At 43.1% G+C, this 19,965-nt stretch overlaps 4 protein-coding genes and 1 pseudogene across 7 annotated transcripts in view; 3 read left to right on the top strand and 2 right to left on the bottom strand.

The window, feature by feature from the left end:
* The window catches only part of LOC148115746 (uncharacterized), a 92,615-nt gene that overhangs the window by 27,733 nt on the left and 44,917 nt on the right, over positions 1-19,965 (bottom strand). The window lies entirely within an intron of this gene.
* Positions 1-19,965, bottom strand: part of LOC117663204 (uncharacterized) — a 131,338-nt gene that overhangs the window by 66,461 nt on the left and 44,912 nt on the right. The gene's annotated exons all lie outside the window — the stretch shown is intronic.
* On the top strand, positions 806-4,786 carry LOC132710811 (uncharacterized; annotated as a pseudogene). The gene is made up of 2 exons (XR_015731710.1): positions 806-907; positions 1,640-4,786. The product of XR_015731710.1 is annotated as an uncharacterized LOC132710811 (transcript).
* On the top strand, positions 6,007-13,984 carry LOC117663189 (uncharacterized). Of its 2 annotated transcripts, none has more exons than XM_060688216.2 (2): positions 6,007-7,073; positions 11,763-13,984. In XM_060688216.2, exon 2 carries the CDS (start codon positions 12,629-12,631, stop codon positions 13,658-13,660), a length of 1,032 nt encoding a protein of 343 aa, XP_060544199.1. In that variant the 5' UTR covers positions 6,007-7,073; positions 11,763-12,628; the 3' UTR covers positions 13,661-13,984. The 2 variants fall into 2 exon arrangements, with proteins under 2 accessions (XP_060544199.1, XP_060544200.1); XM_060688217.2 differs by lacking the exon at positions 6,007-7,073 and adding an exon at positions 10,094-11,088.
* Positions 15,730-19,509, top strand: LOC132708961 (uncharacterized). The gene is made up of 3 exons (XM_087884129.1): positions 15,730-15,972; positions 16,062-16,216; positions 17,182-19,509. Exon 3 carries the CDS (start codon positions 17,780-17,782, stop codon positions 18,242-18,244), a length of 465 nt encoding a protein of 154 aa, XP_087740255.1. The 5' UTR covers positions 15,730-15,972; positions 16,062-16,216; positions 17,182-17,779; the 3' UTR covers positions 18,245-19,509.

Genomic DNA, 19,965 nt, shown 5'->3' with positions numbered 1-19,965 from the left:
AATCTTAGCTTCAAGATCCTACCTAGGATTGAGGCTAGATCTCTTGGAGCCTCTGGCCTGCTGGTGATTCCATCGTAACATTTTGGGATGTAGAGAGGTTTTGAGGGTGAGCTAAACCAACTACATAGAACTCTTTAGATCAGCCTTCAATAAACTAGCGCCTTCCAAATGTTTTATCCAAGCTGACTGGGAATATTCAGTGCAGGAATCTTAACTCCTCTGGAAATTGGGAAGGCTGCTCAGAGGAATTCTGCCCTCTAGTGAGATTTAGGCCCTGCAAGAATGCAGATGGAAAAATAATATCTCCTGTCTAGATAGGTTTGGAAGCAATGTGGGTGGGCACTTCAATGTTTTGTCCTGTATCATTCTTCTATTAATGAGATGAAGCTGGCAATTGTTTACGCCAGTCTCTCATTTCCTATTTGCACATCATTCCCCCAAGGGTGCTTTTCTTTGGTTTAGTTCCCGCTTCTTCCAAACGATGCTTGCACTCAGCTCCAGGGGCCATGACTGCCCTCTTGGGAGACCTGAAAGAAAAAGCGTGGGATAGATGGCCATGGACAAAAACTACCACCGAGCTCGGTGGAAGTCGAATAGGGCTTGATGACACAGAAGAAAGCAAAATTCAATGAACGGGCGAGCGTGATTTTCGATCTTATGTCACTAGATGGCGCTCCACAAATAAGCGGCACTGGAGCGTAGAAAGCAGTGAATACAGTACAGCGGCTATTCTAGGGAAGGGGCAGAGGCTGAGATTGAACGGGTTGGAACGATAGAGTAATGCATTGTAGAGAAGACGTGGAGGAGAGGAGGCGAAGGGCAGAGGGAACTTCCTCTTCCGGCTTACCCACAATGGCGTCGGCGGAGCCTCTTGTGCTGCCTGGAGGGTGGAAGCGGCTCCTGGGAGGTGAGTGGAGGGAAGGTCGGAGGAGAAGCCGGGGGAAAGTCGGGCCCTTTGGGTTCCTCCACGGGGTATGAAGCAGAGAAAGAAAAGAGGCTGAAGCATGGCGGCTGCTGCTGCTTCATATTCTTTCCCTCCCCAAATTTTATTCCTCTGAGGCTGCACTACTTAAAACTGCTGCCTGTGGTTTTACCAATGGGAGATTTGGGGGATTTAAAAAAATCTTTATATTGATTTGTTTCATATTCCTTAACCTTACATCTCCCTCAGTCTCCACATAACTCTTGAATTCCTTCTGATTTTATTGACCCGTTTTATTGACCTGTCAAATGTGGACTTTCATGGGCAAAACATAAGTTTTAAATCTTGCATGGGATTTGGGCATCATTTCATCCGTTAGTGTCCCACCTTTCTAAAATGAGATCAAATCATTTGAGCGAATACACTTCTGGGACATTTTGCAGACTGAAATAAACAATAAACAGGAATATTTTATAACAATTTTCAATGCTAATATGATTTACACAGTGCAAAAAGAAAAGGATTGAGTGGAGTTTTGAACTTAGATTTTTTAATGTGCCAAATGAACCATAATTATTACAGGTTAAAGTACCATTTTGATACTTTTCCATGGTAATAAATGTGGGGCTTTTTTTTTTTTTTTGGTGTTTCCTCATGTTTCTGCAGCCATTTCTTTTTAACAATAATGATACTAACTCATTCATATGGATCTTACAGATAAAGAAGATTCTAAGAAGAGGACTGTAAATAACAGAGAATGAGAAGCAGCGTTAAAACAAAAACAAAAAATCAACCAAAATCTTTTCCACTTCCTCCAGAAAGTATAAAAACTCTTCTCTTTCCTCAGAAGACGAGAAACAAGGGAAAGAATAACAAGAACAAAGTTTTGAGCTGGAAACAATGGAGTATGTGGAACTCAAAGAAAGATTACATGAAAAGTCAAAGGGGATAATTTCTAAATTCAGAAAAAGTGGAAATAACGAAGCCTGTGGGAAGGAAAACTTCCCTTGGATAGCCGAAATGGAATGGCATTAATGAAAGCCTTTGTAAGGGCTTTCAAAGTACCTGCAGGTAAGAGCTCAGAAATATATTTGGCCGCCTCAGTTATGCAAGAATATCAGTGTTAGAAAAACACACAGTGGGCCTATTGTCAAAAAAACAACAGATTGTAGATCACAGCTAATTATGCAAGAGAGGGTCCACACCAATGAAAATCCATACAAATGCTCATAGAGGGGCAAAAGTTTTACTCAGAACAGCTCCCACATGGAAATACTCACACCGGGAGTAGGCCTACCAGTGATCCCAATGTGGCAAAAGCTTTAGGATGCCACCCCACTCTGGTGAGACACAAGAAAACTCACATTGGAGTGAAACCCTTTGAATGTCCTGATTAAGTTTCACTGTGAATTCCCACCTAGTGATACACCAGAGGATTCAAGCTGAAGAGAAACCATATGAGTGTCCTTATTGTAGGACTTATATTTGAAGTCTGATCTGATGAAGCATCAGAGGACTCGCACGGGAGAGAGATTGTATGAGTGTCCACATTGTACAAAAGGTTTTAGTCAGACTTCCAAACTGGTGATACACCAGAGAACTCACACAGGAGTGAAACCATATGAGTGTCTGGAGTGTGGGAAAAAATTCATTCAGAATTCCAAGCTGTTGAGACACCAGAGGACTCATATGGGAGAGAAACCATATGAGTGTCTTTATTGTGCGAAAAGTTTCACTCGGAATGCCACACTAGTGATACACCAGAGGACTCACACAGGGGAGAAACCATATGAGTGTCACGATTGTGGGAAAAGCTTCACTCAGAATTCCAACCTGATGATACACCAGAGGATTCACACAGGAGAGAAACCGTATGAGTGCCTGGATTGTGGGAAAAGTTTCAGTCGAAATTCCCACCTTGTGGAACACCAGAGAACTCACACAGGAGAGAAACCATATAAATGTCCTGATTGTGGGAAAGGTTTCTTTTGGAATTCTAAGCTGGTGGTACACCAGAGAACTCACACAGGAAAAAAACCATATGAGTGTCTGGAGTGTGGGAAAAGTTTCAATTGGAATTCCGCTCTGGTGAAACACCAGAGGACTCACACAGGAGAAAAACCATATGAATGTCCAGATTGTGAGAAAAGTTTCACTCAGAATGCCAGCCTAGTGATACACCAGAGGATTCACACAGGAGAGAAACCGTACAAGTGCCTGGATTGTGGGAAAAGCTTCACTCAGAATTCCAACCTGATGATACACCAGAGGGTTCACACAGGAGAGAAACCGTATGAGTGCCTGGATTGTGGGAAAAGTTTCAGTCGAAATTCCCACCTTGTGGAACACCAGAGAACTCACACAGGAGAGAAACCATATAAATGTCCTGATTGTGGGAAAGGTTTCTTTTGGAATTCTAAGCTGGCGGTACACCTTAGGACTCACACAGGAGAAAAACCATATGAGTGTCTGGAGTGTGGGAAAAGTTTCACTCAGAATTACGACTTGGTTATACACCAGAGGACACACTCAGGAGAGAAGCCATATGAGTGTCCGGATTGTGGGAAAAGTTTCAGTAAGAATTTCAATCTGGTGTTACACCAGAGCACTCACACAGGAGAGAAACCATATGATTGTCTGGACTGTGGGAAACATTTCAGTCGAAATTCCCACCTGGTGGAACACCAAAGAACTCACATGAGAGAAACCATATAAGTGTCTGGATTGTGGAAAGAGTTTCAAGCAGAATTCCAACCTTCTGATACACCAGAAGACACATACAGGAGAGAAACCATATAAGTGTCCTGATTGTGGGGAAAGTTTCTGTCGGAATTCTTACCTGGTGTTACACCAGAGAACTCATACAGGCATCAAACCATATGAGTGCCTGGATTGTGGGAAATGTTTCACTCAGAGTTCCAACCTGGTGATACACCAGGGAATTCATGCCAAAAAACCATATGAGTGTCTGGAGTGTGATAAAAAATTCATTCAGAATTCCAAGCTGGTGATACACCAGAAGACTCACACAGGATCGAGACCGTAATGAATATCTGGATTGTGGGAATGATTTCAGTAATATGTCTACCCTTATAAATCATGTAAGGTTACACATAGGGGAGAAACCATTTTAATGCCTAGATTGCTAACAGTGTTTCAGACAAAATTCCTCTCTTATCATACAGAAGATATTCCACACGGTGTAATTTGATGTATGTAGAGATATCTTGAATATCATTTCTGATCTCTCAATGCAAGCTCAGCTGAGAAATTAACCATTTTAATTTCTCAGCTGATTCTTTTTAATCAAACATGTCTTTGTGTTAAACATGGTAAATATGGTGGGCCAGCGAAAGAAACCTGCCCAGCAACAAAATTCAGCTAAGCAACAGAGATGAGCACTGCCTCCTAGAATTGGAGATGACAGACAGAGGAAACCTTTAGGAGGAAAAAGGCCTGCCAAATTTTATGGGAAAGAGTGTTCCCATAGGGATGGAGCTGCAGTAAAAAAGGCTGACTTCCTACCTCCTATCATCAAAATGTAAAGGAATGGACAAGGATCATGCCTACCTACCCCCATCTCAACCAATAGAACAAGTAGATGCAAAAATAATAAAGGTGGGAGAATAATGTCAGGTGCCCTATTGACACAGTGCTTAGAATGCAGTATTGCCAGGCTGACTCTGCCCACAGCCTGTCATTTGATCCTGACGGGGGTTGAGGTTGATCCTTCTGGGATCTGTAAAATGAGGACCCAGATTGTTGGGGGAAATATGCTGACTGTAAAGGGAGACTGCTGTAAAATATTCTGTGGTGGTATATGTCTCTATATGTTACTGCTATAATAAATAGGTTTAAAGGGGATGACCAGTAATTTGAATTGTACCTGTAAAGAAATCAATCCAGTGCAGCTCTCATCACAAACATGTTACACAGGCAATCTAAGGACTCTCATTACTGTGTGCACATTATGTGAATTTTCATAATGAGCTTATAAAAAGTGACCACATCATTTAATGAGGGCAATTCCAGCAGTTCCACTTGTTATTATAACTCCAGGACCACGTGGGTCATTAAGTGAGTATTTCATGTGACTCTGATGTGGGAAGAGGTAGGAGTCCCAGTCAAGCAGGTCAGCAGCTGAGAGCTATGGGCAAGTGGGTGGTTTCCAGGCCTGCTCCTTTCTGGGCCTGGAAGAAGAATTGGGAGCCAAGTGCTAAAGCCCAGGACTCTAGAACAGCTTTCTACAAGCTAGCGCTCTCCAAAGATTTTGCCCAAGCTGCCTGGGAATATTCAGTGGTGGAATCTTAACTCCTGGAAATTAGGAAGGCTGCTCAGAGGAATTCTGCCCTCTAGTGAGATTTAGGCCCTGCAAGAATGCAGATGGAAAAATAATATCTCTTGCATAGATGTGTTTGGAAACAAGTGGGGTTTTTTTGTCCCTTATTTCCTTTTATTAATGGGATGAAGCTGGCAATCTTCATTTAAGGCTACACATACACACAAGACCTTTATCAATTTTTATGATGCAGCACCTGGCTAATCTTGTGAAAGTAAGTATGGTCAGGCGTTGATCTTTTTTTTTTTTATGATTTTTTATCACAGACTTTGCTCTTCAAGCTTCCCTCAGTTACAAATATAATTTTGGGGAGTTATCCTGCACCCCTAAAGGGAAGAACTGGCAGGAAGACTCCACTGATCTCCAAGGGAGGTGCGCTTTCTTGTTGCCTGATGGCACATTGTGTTCTCCCCACGGATTGCTTTCCCTTGTTTACTTCCTGCAAAAGAAGCTCCTGGCTCAGTTGCAGTAGCGATGTGGGCATCCCTGCGAGACCCCAAAGGACAGGCTAGGGCTAGATCATCCTAGAGAAAAAAACTTATGGATGTGATGGCTAAGAGTGGAAAACATTAAAAAAAAAGAAAAAAAACACCTTAGAAACTCCTGATGTGCGTATTTTCAGCCTCACGTCACTAGGGGGAGCTCTAACAACACGAGCGTCTGGCAATCCGTCAATATAATAGCGGTATCCTTGGTGGCTGAGATCCGACATTCAACTGGAGGGGGCGCAGCTGAGGTGAAAGGCGTTAAAACCAGCGAGTATTGAGGAGAGGAGAAGAGCAGAGGAACTTCCTCTTCCGGCTCCTCCATGGAGTCGTGGAGAGCGGAAGTCCTGCTCTTCCCAGGGTGGAAGCAGCAGCAGCTGGAAGGCGAGCTGTAGGCAGATGGGAGGAGAAGCCTGGAGCAAGTGGGGCTCTTTGGTTTCCTCCAAGGGGTAGATGCAGAGGAAGCAACGAGGCTGAAACTTGGCTGCTGCTGCTGCTTCTGCATATTCTTTCTCTCCCCAAATGTTTTTATCTTTTTGCTGCATCATTTTAAATTGCTGCCTTTGATATTTTTTTATTTTTTTTTTGCTTGGAAATGGGAGAGACTATAATTGAAAGGGGACATATGAAGAAGACTTGCAGATTTGGGAATGGTTTAGTCTAGACCAGTGTTTCTCAACCTTGGTAGCTTGAAGATGGGTGGACTTCAACTCCCAGAATCCCCCAGACAGCAGCGCTGGGAGTTGAAGTCCACCATCTTCAAGCTTCCAAGGTTGAGAAACACTGGTCTAGACCAGTGGTGGGTTCCTCCCGGTTCGCGAGAGCCGGTAGCGGTGACAATATGACGTCACCGAACCGGTTCTCTGTCTTCGGGAGCTGGGCCCTCCCGCCCGCCCCAGCATTATGCCGACCTTAAATTTCTTCTTTTTTCGCCCAGCTGAGAGGTGCGGCAGAGCGGATTGCCGCACCTCAGCTGGCAGATTCGCAATGCGCCTGCGCAAAGCACAAGTTCGGCACGCAGGCAAGCAAACCGAGCATGCGCATGGCAATCGCGCACAAAGTGTGCGACCGAAGAGGTGATCACGCATGAAGCGTGCGCACAAAGAGAACCAGTAGTAAAGCTGGTTAGAACCCACCCCTGGTCTAGATTTAGAGAAAAGAAGGACTAGGGAGGACATGATAGCAGTATTCGAGTATTTGAGAGGCTGTCACAAAGAAGAGGGGGTCAATTTATTTTCCAAACCTCCTGCAGACAGGACGAAAAACAATGGATGGAAACTAATCAAGGAGAGAAGCAACGTGGAATTAAGGAAGAAACTTCCTAACGGTGAGGACAATAAGCCAGGGGAACATCTAGAAATTCCATCTAGAAGTTGTGGGTGCTTCATCACTGGAGGTTTTTAAGAAGAGACAGGACAGTCACTTGTCTGAAATGGTATAGGGTCTCTTACTTGAGCAGGGGGTTGAGCCAGAAGTACAAAGACCCTTTGACATCTGGGAGATTTAAAAAATCCGTATTTTTCATAACTCTCATCTCTCTCTCTCTCTCTCTCTCTCTCTCTCTCTCTCTCTCTCTCTCTCTCTCTCTCTCTCTCTCTCTCTCTCTCTCTCTCTCTCTCCTCTCCCTCTCCCTCTCCCTCTCCCTCTCCCTCTCCCTCTCCCTCTCCCTCTCCCTCTCTCTCTCTCTCTCTCTCTCTCTCTCTCTCTCTCTCTCTCTCTGTGTCTGTCTTCACGTAATACTTTATTCCTTGACATGTTGTTTTCCTGGTAGGTGAGGAGTTTCATGAGCAAGGTAGATGCTTTAAATATTAAATAGAGCCTGGTGGCACAGCAGACTAATAGCCTGTTATTAACATTCAGCTGCCTGCAATTACTGCAAGTTCGAATCTCCTGTTTCAAAGCCGAAGAAGAGCCGGCGCTGTCCGAAGACGTCTCCGTGGTCCTGCGGCCGGCATGACTCAATGCCAAAGGCGCACAAAACACTATTTACCTTCCTACCCAATATATGATTACGAAAATATCAAAATTGTAGTTTAACCTCTAACATTATGATTCATTTGGCAGATAGAAGACTAGCAAGATTGTAGTTCAAATACTGACTTAATTATAAAATTCTCCCTTTGGTTTGGATATATATCACACATATATGGACACATAGGCCCACAGAAATACAAAGCCATAAATTTATGTATATAGAAAATGTATCGGTGTTTCAGTGTGTAAAGTATCCCAGAAGTGCATTATTTAATTTTAGAAAGGTAGGGACAGTAAGTGCTGAAATGGTGCCCAAATCCTAATGCAAGATTTAAAGCATCCATTTTGCCCATGACACACTTTACTTGCCAGGAAAACAACATGTCAATAAAGTCATAAGGAGTCAAGTATTATGTGAAGACCGAGAGAGATGGGCGGTTATGAAATATGACAAATAAAGATTTTTTAAATCTCCCAAATCTGAGATTCAGAATAGAGCTGGAAGGGTCCTTGTAGGTCTTCTAGCCCAATGCCCTGCTCAAGCAAAGAGCCTGTAGTACAGTGGACTAAGCACTGTTATTAACATCTGCTGCTTGCAATTACTGCAAGTTCAAATCTCACCAGGCTCAAGGTTGACTCAGCCTTCCATCCTTTCTAAGGGAGGTAAATTGAGGACCCAGTTTGTGGGGGCAATAAGCTGACTTTGTATAAAAATATACAAAAGTATGAAGGCTATTGCTTAATGCACTGTAAGCCACCCTGAGTCTCCAGAGAAGGGCGGCATATAAATCAAATAAATATATATATATATTGCATAGGATTTGGGCACCATTTTTTCTGTTAGTGTCCCCATCTTTCTAAAATTAGATTTAAAAAAAATTGAGAAAATGCACTTCTGGCATGTTTCGCCGACTGAAATACACACAGATTTTCTACATGCATAATTCATATGTGTGTATTTCTCTGTGTATATGCGTGCATGTATCAATCAGATTACAGCCGGAAGGGATTTTGGAGGTTGTCTACTCCAACCCCCTGGTGAAGCAGGAAACCCTTTACCATTTCAGATAGGAGGCTGGCCAGTTTTTTCTTAAAAACCTCCAGGAATGAAGCACCCACAACTTCTAGATGGAATATGTTCCACTGGTAAATTGTCCTCCCTGTTAGGAAGCGTCTCCTTAATTCCAGATTACTTCTCTCCCTGATTAGTTTCCATACATGGTTTCTTGCCTTGCCTTCTGGATGCTTTGAAAATAAGTTGATTCCCTCTTCATTGTGGCAGCTCCTCAAATACTGGAATACTGCTATCATGTCCCTCCTAGTCCTTCTTTTCTCTAGGCTGGCCATACCCAATTCCTTCAACCATTCTTCATATATTTTAGTCTCCAGCCTCTTAATCATCTTAGTTGCTCTTCTTTGCATTTGCATCCTTTTAGAGCATGGTGTCAAACTCGCAGCATCACGTTGCTGTCACGTGATGTTTCATGATGTTTTTCCCCTTTGGGGAGCTGGGGTGGGAGGTTTATCTATGACCTCAGGGTTACCTGGGTAGTGCAAATGGATGAGTAGCCTTGGAACTGCTGAAATGACTGTTGTAGACTGGAGATAGATGATGTCATATCCCTCCCCCTCTGTTGAGAGAGGGCTGTTCAATTTTGAGGCCTCGAAAGAGGAATTCAGCAGGTCCAAGAAGGCTCCACACCCATTTCTACTACCCAGGTGACTGAAGACACAGATAAACCTCCAAGTGGCCTCACCAACTCTCCAGCTGTCTGCAAGGAATATAAATCGTTCCATTCCCCACCATCCAGTCAGAGCTGAATAAGCTTGGAGGAGAAGTGAAATGTCTTCAAAGAAAAACAAGAAAGTCCAGTTGCCTCCTTAAAAAGCACTTTTGGGACAACCGTGATCTGGATGACTGAGAATCTCCATAGATAATTGGTCTCCAGTTTTCCGGGTCTGGGTTTTTTTTTTTATTATTATTTTTTGAAGATGGTAACCACATCAGCTCTTTTCCGATCCTCTAGTACAGTGATGGCTAACCTTTTTGCTATTGCATGCCAAAAGGGGGGGGATATGGGGGGGGGTCACGCATGTGTGTGCGCACACCCATAATTCAGTGCCCCCCCACGCATGCATCCGCGACCCCCCTCCCGCTCTCTCCCTGCTTTTGGCACGCAATGGCAAAAAGATTACTGGTGGGCCTGGTGGGCTCGTTTTTTCCCCTTCCCAGGCTCCAGAGGCTTTCTTGGAGCCTGGGGAGGGCAAAAATGTCCTCCCCCACCCTCCTGGAGGCTCTCTAGAGTCCAGAAATGGCTGTTTCCCAACTTCCAGTGGGCCCGGAAGGCCCGAAAATCAGCTGGCCAGCACACGCATGCACGCTGGAGCCCAGTCAGGGCAAAGCTCGCATCCCCACAGATATGGCTCCGCGGGCCACAGATTCGCCATCACGGCTCTAGTAATTCCCCAGTGCTCCAGGATGTTTTAAAGATATGGTACAATGGTTGTGAAATAACATCTATCAGTTCCTTCAGAACTCTGGGAAGTGATTTATATTCATCAAGATCAATCAGATAGGTGTCCTCTTTTTCTTGCTTATTTTAATTTTTATTTCTTATCTGTCTTTTACGGTTATGTTTTTGGTAGGTTGGGCTATAGTTTCATTTTGATGAAGATTGATGCAAAGATAAGAGTTAAGCATCTCTGCTTTCTCTCTACTGCCTGTTACAGTAACAGAGTTGGAAGGGACCTTGGAGGTCATTGCAACTATCGCCATCTGCTAGTATTTTATCTGAATCGCACCGACCCAGAGCAGAAAGGTGGAGAGATGTAGTGATCTTTTATATATAATGCAACTCCACCTTCTCTTTTGTTAGAGGAGGTCGAGTTTCTGTTTCTTTTGAATAGTTTGTATCCCTCTATCAGGACATTCCAGTCATGAGTTTCATCCCACCAAGTTTCAGTAATGGCAATTATATCATATCTGCCTTCATGTACTAATACTTCAAGTTCACCCTGTTTGTTCCCTAAACTTTTAGCGTTGGTGTATGGGCATTTGAGTCCTTTATGGGTCTTGGATATGTTTCTTATATCTCTTACTTTGTAACTGGGATTTACATCCTTTCCATCAGTCTCAATCAACTTCATTATGTTTTTCTTCTTTTTATTTCTTTCTCTTTACTCCCTATGTGATTGGTTATTTAGTGGTTTTTGCTTGGAATTACGTTCTAAAGGTCGTGAAGATTGGCTCTCCCTCCCCCTCAATTTCAGTTTAAAGCCCTTCTGAAAAGATGAGCCAGTCATTTTCCAAATATATTCTTTCCAGTTCTTGTGAAGGTTCACTCCATCCCTTGCCAGTAGCCCTTCATGTAAGTAATGCAAATCATGGTCTAGGAAGCCGTAGTCCTGTTGACAACACCAGTTTTTAAGCCAGTAGTTCATTTCTAAAACCATTTGCGGGAGCATCATTGGATGTTGGCCTTTTGTTGGAAGTATAGATGAAAACACCTCTTATGCTCCTACTTCTTTAACTTTCTTTCCTAGGTATTCGTCATCTCTTGTTTTCAGATTCATTGTTGTGTCATTGCTCCCCACATGTAGGAGAAGAAAGGGATAGTAAACCACAGGGTTATTTTAGTGATATACCGTTTCCCCCAAAATAAGACATCCCCTGATAATAAGCCCAATCAGGCTTTTGAGCACATGGCAATAGGGCCAAGTGCTTATTTCAGGGTTCAAAAAAATAATAAGACCAGGGTCTTATTTTCGAAGAAACACGGTAGAGTAGTAGAGATGTAGAATAAAAGAGAGAGATATGTGTGGTCTATTCAAGTTAAAAAGAATTTTATGATTCAGTCAATATTTCAACATGAATCCTGCTATTCTTCTATATGCCAAATGAATCATAGTTAATGTTAGAGCTTAAACTAGAATTTTGATGCTTCATGGTAATATTTGGGGATGTTTTTTTGCTGCTTCCACATATCATGCAGCCATCTTCTTATACAATAATGAAACTAATCCATTAATATGAATCTTACAGACAAAAAGAAAGCCAAGAACAGCAATCTGGAGAACAGAAAATGAGAAGCAGCCTTAAAATGCAAAGCAAACCATCAATCAAGATCTTTTCTACTTTCTTCAGGCAGTGTAAAAACTGCTCTTATCAGATGACAAACAAGGGAGAGAATAACGAGCAGTTTTGAGCTGGAATAAACAGAGAATATGGAACTCAAGGAAATATTACATGGGACGTGAAAGGGGATAATTTCCAAATAAAAAGTAGGAAGTACCTGGAAGTCAGTGGGAAGGAAAAGGCCCAGATGGCCAAAATGGGCAGGCATCAATTAAAGCCTTTGAAGAAGGAAAGAGCGGCATAAATCAAAGAACCTCCAGGTAAGAGATCAGAAATATTGTTGGCCGCCTCAAGAATCCAAGAATATTAGTGTTGGAAAAACCCTACAGACAGCTTATTGTTTGTAAATCACAACTGATTATGGGAAGAGGATCCACCCAACGAAAATCCATACAAATGTTTGGCGTATAGCAAAAGCTTTAATCAGAACAGCTTTCTCATGATTCGTGGAATGATTTCTACAAAAGAGAAGCTCTACCAGTGCTCCCAATCTGTTAAGTTGAAACACGAGATGACGACCATGGGGAAAAAAACCACATGAGTGTCCAGATTGTGGGAAAGGTTTCAAGCAGAATTCTAAACTGGTGCTCCACCAGAGGACTCACACAGGAGAGAAACCATTTGAGTGTCTGTATTGTGGCAAAGGTTTCAGTCAGAATTACAACCTGGTGATACACCAGAGGACCCACACAGGAGAAAAACCATATGAATGTCTGAATTGTGGCAAAGGTTTCAGTCACAGTTCCTCCCTGGTGAAACACCAGAGGACTCACATGGTAGAGAAATTGTATGAGTGTTCAGATTGTGAGAAACGTTTGAGTTGCAATACCCATCTGATGGTACATCAGAGCATTCTCACAGAAGAAAAAACCTATGAGTGCCTGGATTGTGGGAAAAGTTTCAGTTGCAATTCCTACCTGGTAGAACACCAGAAGAGTCACATGGGAGAGAAACCATATAAGTGTCCAGATTGTGAGAAAAGTTTCCAGCATAATTCCAAGCTGGTGATACACCAGAGGACTCACATGAAAGAGAAACCATATAAGTGTGAGGATTGTGGGGAAAGTTTCAGTCAGAATTCTTTCCTGGTGAAACACCATAGGACTCATACAGGAAAGAAACCATTTGTATGTCTGGATTGTGGCAAAAGTTTCAGTCAGAATTACTACCTGGTTATACACAAGAGGACTCACACAGGAGAGAAACCACATAAGTGTCCAGATTGTGGAAAACGTTTCAATTGGAATTCCGAGCTTGTGGTACATCAGAGAACACACACAGGAGAGAAACCATATAAGTGTCCTGATTGCGGAAAAGGTTTCAATCGAAATTCTAACCTGGTGGTACATCAGAGAACTCACACGGGGGACAAACAGTACCAGTGCCCAGATTGTTGTAAAAGTTTCACTCAGAATTCCTACTTGGTGAAACACCAGAGAATTCACACAGGAGAAAAAACACATCAGTGTCCGTTTTGCTGGAAAAGTTTCCTTCGTAAGTCCGGGTTGGTGATACACCAGAGGAGTCACACAGGAGAAAAACCATATGAGTGTCCTGACTGTGGAAAAGGTTTCATAAGGAATTCCAGTTTAGTGATATACCAGAGAACTCACACAGGAGAGAAACCGTATGAGTGTCCAGTTTGTGGGAAAGATTTTGGGACCAGGTCTAGCCTTATAAATCATGTAAGGTTACACACAGGGGAGAAACCATTCAAGTGCCCAGATTGTGGAAAGTGTTTCACACAGAATTCAAATTTTTTCATACACAAAAAATCACACACAAGCCAAAATTTGATGCATTAATTTCTTGCTTGATTCTTTTTAGTCAAATGTGTCGTAGTATCAAAATATGAGGGGGGGAGATGTGAGCTTTCTTTCTCTGGTTCAGTGCTGCAGTTTCCTTTCATGGAGTCGAGGTGCTGGGCCAGGGAAAGCAAGCTTAGATCTGTATTAGTTATATTTGCCGCCTTGAGGTATTTGTACATATCATAAAGGGGGATATAAATATGTATAAGTATGTATGATTTATTTTAAAAATGTATATCGCAGCCCAATTCCTGTTGACTTTGGGCAGCTTGCAGCAATAAAACCCTACTACAGAAATCAATAAACCCTACATATTGCAAATGGCAAAATACAAAGCCTCCACATTTAACATGTACTTGTCCTGCAAGTACAGGTAATGCTCGAGTTACAAATGTAATGGAGCCTCACCATTCTATTTGTAACTTCATTCGTAGGAGTGAATCTTGTACGTTGAAGTTTTGTCTGCTTGTAAATGGGGCGTTTGGAAACTGAGTGATTCGCTCCATTTTCAATTGCCCCATTTGCACACAAATGAAGCTTCTAATCTCCATCAGGTCTCTAGGTGAAAAGTGTCCCGGTGGTGGCGGAAAGGAGATGGCGGATGGAGAAGCAGGAGACAGGCACCGTAAACGCTTTTTGTGTGGAGAATAAAAGTTTCTGGGGTCCGTGAACTCACAAGAGTTCAGGCACCCAGTTTCTGCAAAAGAGGATGGGGGTGCCAGAACTCTTGTGATATTACAGCACTGAGAGTGGAGAGGAGAGTTCTTTTGACTCTCCTCTCCCTCAAAGGCAAAGAAACCTTTGAGGCAGAGTGGAGCCAGATCTTGTTAGTCTGGCGTGGCAGGATGGGAAAGGGAAGCAGTTGTGGGGAGAGGGGGGTGGGAAATAGGTGTGAATGTTGCACACCCTCTGCAGTCTTCATAAGGCCGAACAACTGCTGTGGCGCTGCAACATTCGTAATTTCGGGACTTGATCGTAAACACTAGGGGGCATTTATCTCGTAACTTCGAATGGGCGCTAAATGAATGAATGCTCGTAAATTGGGGATTACCTGTATAGGACACTTTTAGCAAGGTTGATGGAATTTTGATGGTCAGGGAGCTCCAAAAAAGTCCACGACTGCCTGTATATAATTAGATATGTTAAAAAGGAGGAGCAAAAGGCTTGAGCCACGAGACATCCCAAATTGAAGAGGCCAAGACTCAGGCCCTCTTTTACCAATACCCACTGGAACCAGCCACGGAGGCAGAAGTAGAACCACAGTAATAAAGTGCCTCCCATTTCCTGTCTCCAAAGCTGGTCCAGAAGGATATCCTGGTTGATGTACTGAAACCTGATGGGAGGTCTATGAGGGATATAATGGTTGTAGTCCCATCTATCTCAAACCCTCCAAAAGTCCATGATAATTGCAACCAATACCGTTTTGGTGATGTGCCCTGGCCTGAACCCAGACTGAGAAGGGCCCAGGTGTTTTTCTCCTCCTGCACAGCCCTTTCTCCAGGTGGCAAAGTCAGAGCTGGAAGCAGAGGGTGAATTGAAGTCCCAGGCTGCCAACCTTTCATTGCCCTCTTCAGCTGCACTTATAAAAGATCTTAATCTGCAGCAATGCCTTGAATTCCTCTGCCAGGAAAACCTCTCATGATTTTATTATGCATTACAAACGGCTGTTGAAGGTGTAAAGCGCGGGGATGGGGTGGGGAATTACGCTTCCAGCCCTCTCTTGAGCTTGGAAAAGAAATATGGGTAGTTCTCAATTTGCGACAGGAATTGGTGCCAGAATTTCCATTGCTAAGCAGGGGTGCAGCACCAATAAGAAATACCGAGCTTGTTAGCTGAACATGGAAGTAAATGAAAATAAAATCACAGGGGCGAGGGGTCAAGCTTCGTTCTTACAGCTTCACTAAGTTACAGAGGCAGGTTTTTGAGAAGTTATCCTGCTTCCCTCCAGAGGAAAAACTGTCTGGAACCAAGGGGGGAGGACTTTCCCCCCTTCCTATTTGCAGCCCCACCCCACCCACTCCAAAGGGCGCTTTCCTTTGGTTTAGTGGCCGTTCTTTGCAAACGAAGCTTCGGGCTCAACTCCAGGGACAATGAATATCCACTTGGGGGACCTGAAAGAAAAGGTTTTGGGATGGAGCCTCAGGGAGAAAAGCTACCGATGAGCTCGGTGGGAGTCGAATAGGACTTGATGGCACACAAGGAAGAACAGAATCCATGAGAATATCTTCAAGCGCCTTAGGGTAGATAGAACGAGCGTGGTCTTCGGCCTTTCGTCGCCAGAGGGCGCCCTACTCGCGTCCAGGAATAAGGTACGGTACAGCGGCGGCAGAGGTATTCTAGGGAAGGAGCAGAGGCTGGGCTGGAACGGGTTGATAACGATAGAGTATTGTATTCCTAGAGAGTTCATTGATTCGCCCTGGGGCCGTATTCCTAGAGGGGATGTGGAGGAGAGGAGGCGAAGGTCAGAGGAACTTCCTCTTCCGGCTCACCCAAGGATAATGGCGTCGGCGGAGCCTCTTGTGCTGCTTGGAGGGTGGAAGCGGCTGCTGGGAGGTGAGTGGAGGGAAGGTCGGAGGAGAAGCCCGGAGGAAGTCGGGCTCTTTGGGTTCCTCCACGGGGTATGAAGCAGAGGAAGCAACGAGGTTGAAACATGGGGGCTGCTGCTGTATATTCTTCCCCTCCCCAAATTTTATTCCTCTGGGGATTTAAAATCTGCCTGTGATTTTCTGCTGGGAGGTGGGAGATTTTTTTATTATTTTTTTTAAATTAGATTTATATGCCGCCCTTCTCCGGAGACTCAGGGCAGCTTACAATGCGTTAAGCAATAGCCTTCATACTTTTGTATATTTATACAAAGTCAGCTTATTGCCCCCACAAACTGGGTCCTCATTTGACCTACCTTAGAAAGGATGGAAGGCTGAGTCAACCTTGAGCCTTGGCAAGATTCGAACTTGCAATAATTGCAGACAGCTGAATGTTAATAACAGGCTTTTAGTCTGTTGAGCTATCCAGGCTCCTGGATAGCTATTTTAAAGGCTATTTAAAGAAATATTTATATGTTTTTTATAGTTTTTAAGCGCCCATCAGTTTCATGGGCAATGCGGATGCTTTAAATCTTGCATAGCATTTGGGCACCATTTCATCTATTATTGTCTCCACCTTTGTAAATTTAAATAAAAAGTTTGAGTGGATGCACTTTTGGGACATTTTGCACATTGATACATATACATTGCCTACATACATAAATTCATAGGTTTTTATCTCTGTGCAGAGAGGCGTGCATATTTGTGTGATCTATCCAAGCCAAAAAGAGAATATTGTAATTGATTCGATATTTGAGCTTGGATCTTGCTAGCCTTCTATATGCCAAATGAATCATAATTAATGTTAGAGCTTAAACTACGATTTTAGTCTTTGTTTTTCCATGTTAATATTTGTGGGTGCTTTTCCTGTTTCACATGTTCTGCAGCCATTTTTTAGACAATAATGAAACTAACTCATTCATATGAATCTTACAGACAAAGAGGATGGTAAGGAGATTACTGTGGAAAACAGAAACTGAGAAGCAGCATTAAAAAGGAAAACAAGCCATCAAACAAAAATTTTTCCCTTCCTCTGGAAAGTGAAAACCTCTTTTCATTCCTCAGCAGATGAGAGACAAGGGAGAGAATAACAAGAACAACCTTTTGAGCTGGAAAAAATAGACTTTATGAAAGCATTAAATGAGAAGGCAGGGAGGATAATTTCCAAGTAAAGAAAAAGTGGGAAATTCCTGGAAGTCAGTGGAAAGGAAAAGGTCCCTTGGATAGCCAGATTGGGCAGGCATTATTTGAATTCTTTGAGGAAGGAAAGAATGGCTTGAATCAAAGAACCTCCAAGTAAGAGATCAGAAATATTTTTGGCTTCCACAAAAATCTAATAATATGAATGTTGGAAAAACAACACAGACAGCTTAATGTGGGCTGAAAACATATTGTAGATCACAGCTGACTATGCATAAGAGGATCCACCAAATGAAAAACCATAGGAATGTTTGGAATGCAACAAAAGCTTTACTCCGAAAAGCTTCCTCATGATTGATGGTAGAGAATCTCTACCAGTGGCAAAAGGATTACAATGCGCATACATGTAAGACAAAAGAGGACTTGCACTGGCGAGAAACAGTTTGAATGTTCTGATTGTGGGAAATGTTTCACCTGGAATTCTGAGCTGGTGATACACCAGAGGACTCACACGGGAGAGAAACCATATGAGTGTCCAGATTGTGGGAAAAGTTTCGCTCGGAATTCCCACCTGCTGATGCACCGGAAAACTCACACAGGAGAAAAACCATATCAGTGTCCGGATTGTGGGAAAAGTTTCAGTCAGAATTCCTACCTGGTGAGACACCAGAGGACTCACACAGGAGAAAAACCGTATAAGTGTCTTGAATGTGGGAAAAATTTCAGTTGGAATTCCAATTTGGTGATACACCGGAGGACTCATACAGGAGAGAAACCGTATGAATGTCCGGATTGTGGGAAAGATTTCAGTACTAGGTCTAGCCTTATAAATCATGTAAGGTTACACATAGGGGAGTAATCATTCAAATAACCAGATTACAGACAGTGTTTCGCACAAAATTATTCCCTTATCACACACAAGAAATTCCATCTGAGGCAAAATTTAATGTGTGTAGAGGAATCTTGAATTTTGTTTCTTTTCTCTCATTGGAAGCTCAGCTGAACAATTAACTATTTAATTTTTTTGCATGATTCCTTTTAGTAAAACATGTCTTAGTATCAAACATGAGAGTGGAATAGAATAGAATAACAGAGTTGGAAGGGACCTTCTATGCCATCTAGTCCAACCCATTGCTCAAGCATGTTATCCTATACCTGTGATGGCGAACCTATGACAAATGTGCCAGAGGAGGCACGCGGAGCCTTCTCTGGGGGCATGCAGGCTGTTGCCCCAGTTCAGCTCTGCTGTACATGCACGCGCGCCTCCCACTGGTCTTTGGGTCTCTGCCGTGCATACGCGAGGGGCGGGCAAGGAGGCAGTGCATGCACGCTCAGGAGAGGCGCACGCATGGGCGGGTGTTGGGACGCATGGGGAGGCTGCACATGCATTGCATTTTGGGGGTTCAGGCGCGCACACGCGCTTTGGGTACTCGGTCCGAAAAAGTTTAGCCATCACTGTCCTATACCATTTCTGACGAGTAGCAGTCACATCTCTCCTTGAAAGCCTCCAGTGATGAAGCACTCACAACTTCTGAAGGTGAGTTGTTCGGTTGGTTGGTTGTTATCACTGTCTCAGAATGTCTCCTTATTTCTAGGTTGAATCTCTCCTTGATCAGTTTCCATCCATTGTTCCTTGTCTGCCCTTTGGGTGCTTTGGAAAATAGACTGTCCCCCTCTCTTTATGACAATCCCTCAAATATTGGAAGACTGTTGTGTCACCCCTGGTTCTTCTCTTCACTAGACTGGCCATGCCCAGTTCTTCTAACCGTTCTTCGTATGTTTTAGCCAGGAGGCCTCTAATCTGATTTGAACTTCCTTTTTCATTCTTTGTTCTTCGTTTCTCTTTCTTTTCTCTAACCTTATCTGACCTTCCTTTCTCTGGCCCAGTGTGGTCGTTCCTTATCACGGAATCAAGGGGAACTGCTATGCTGGGCCAGAGTAAAGGAGCTTACATCTCTTGTTACGTATGTTTACCGCCTTGAGTTATTTCTACATATAATAAAGGATATAAGCATGTATGTATGTATGCATGTATTTTTACTTAGCATGAAAATATGTATGGCAGCCCCACTCATAATGACTCCACATGGTTTACAGCAATAAAACTAATACAGAAATCAATAATCCCAATATATTTCAAATGGCAAAATGCAAATCCTATATTTTTAACATTTACTTGCCCTGCAAAGAGAAGGCACTTCTAACAAGGTTGATGGCATTCGGATGGTCATTCGGATTCCAAAAATGTGATTCAATTTATAAGTTAACCAGGGCTCCTGGCCTTATTAATTATATTCATGTCAGGTGCCATTCTTGCCCAAATCTGGTTATCTTTCTCCTTGCAAGGAGTTAAATTGGAGAAGTTCACCGCAGGATTAGCAGCATATCAATTTGATAATTAAAGAAATGCATAGATCTTCAGAGCCTCAAGCAACCTGCAGATGGGCAGCCTCAGTAGCGCCATTTTCCAGATTAATCTTTTTCCTTTGATTTATTTAAAATATTTATGTAGCCATCCATGTTATAACAAACTGGCCAGCTCCCAATCAGTAATTAACTTAAAAACCATATTAAAACTAA

Source organism: Pantherophis guttatus, chromosome 2, assembly GCF_059756535.1.
Source record: "Pantherophis guttatus breed Tessera chromosome 2, ASM5975653v1, whole genome shotgun sequence".
NCBI lineage: Eukaryota > Metazoa > Chordata > Lepidosauria > Squamata > Colubridae > Pantherophis > Pantherophis guttatus.
This window is presented reverse-complemented; position numbering and strand designations above follow the sequence as displayed.

Coding starts and splice junctions, on each gene's coding strand:
- LOC117663189 (XM_060688216.2), top strand. CDS start 12,629: ATGGTAGAGAAATTGTATGAGTGTTCAGATTGTGAGAAACGTTTGAGT.
- LOC132708961 (XM_087884129.1), top strand. CDS start 17,780: ATGCGCATACATGTAAGACAAAAGAGGACTTGCACTGGCGAGAAACAG.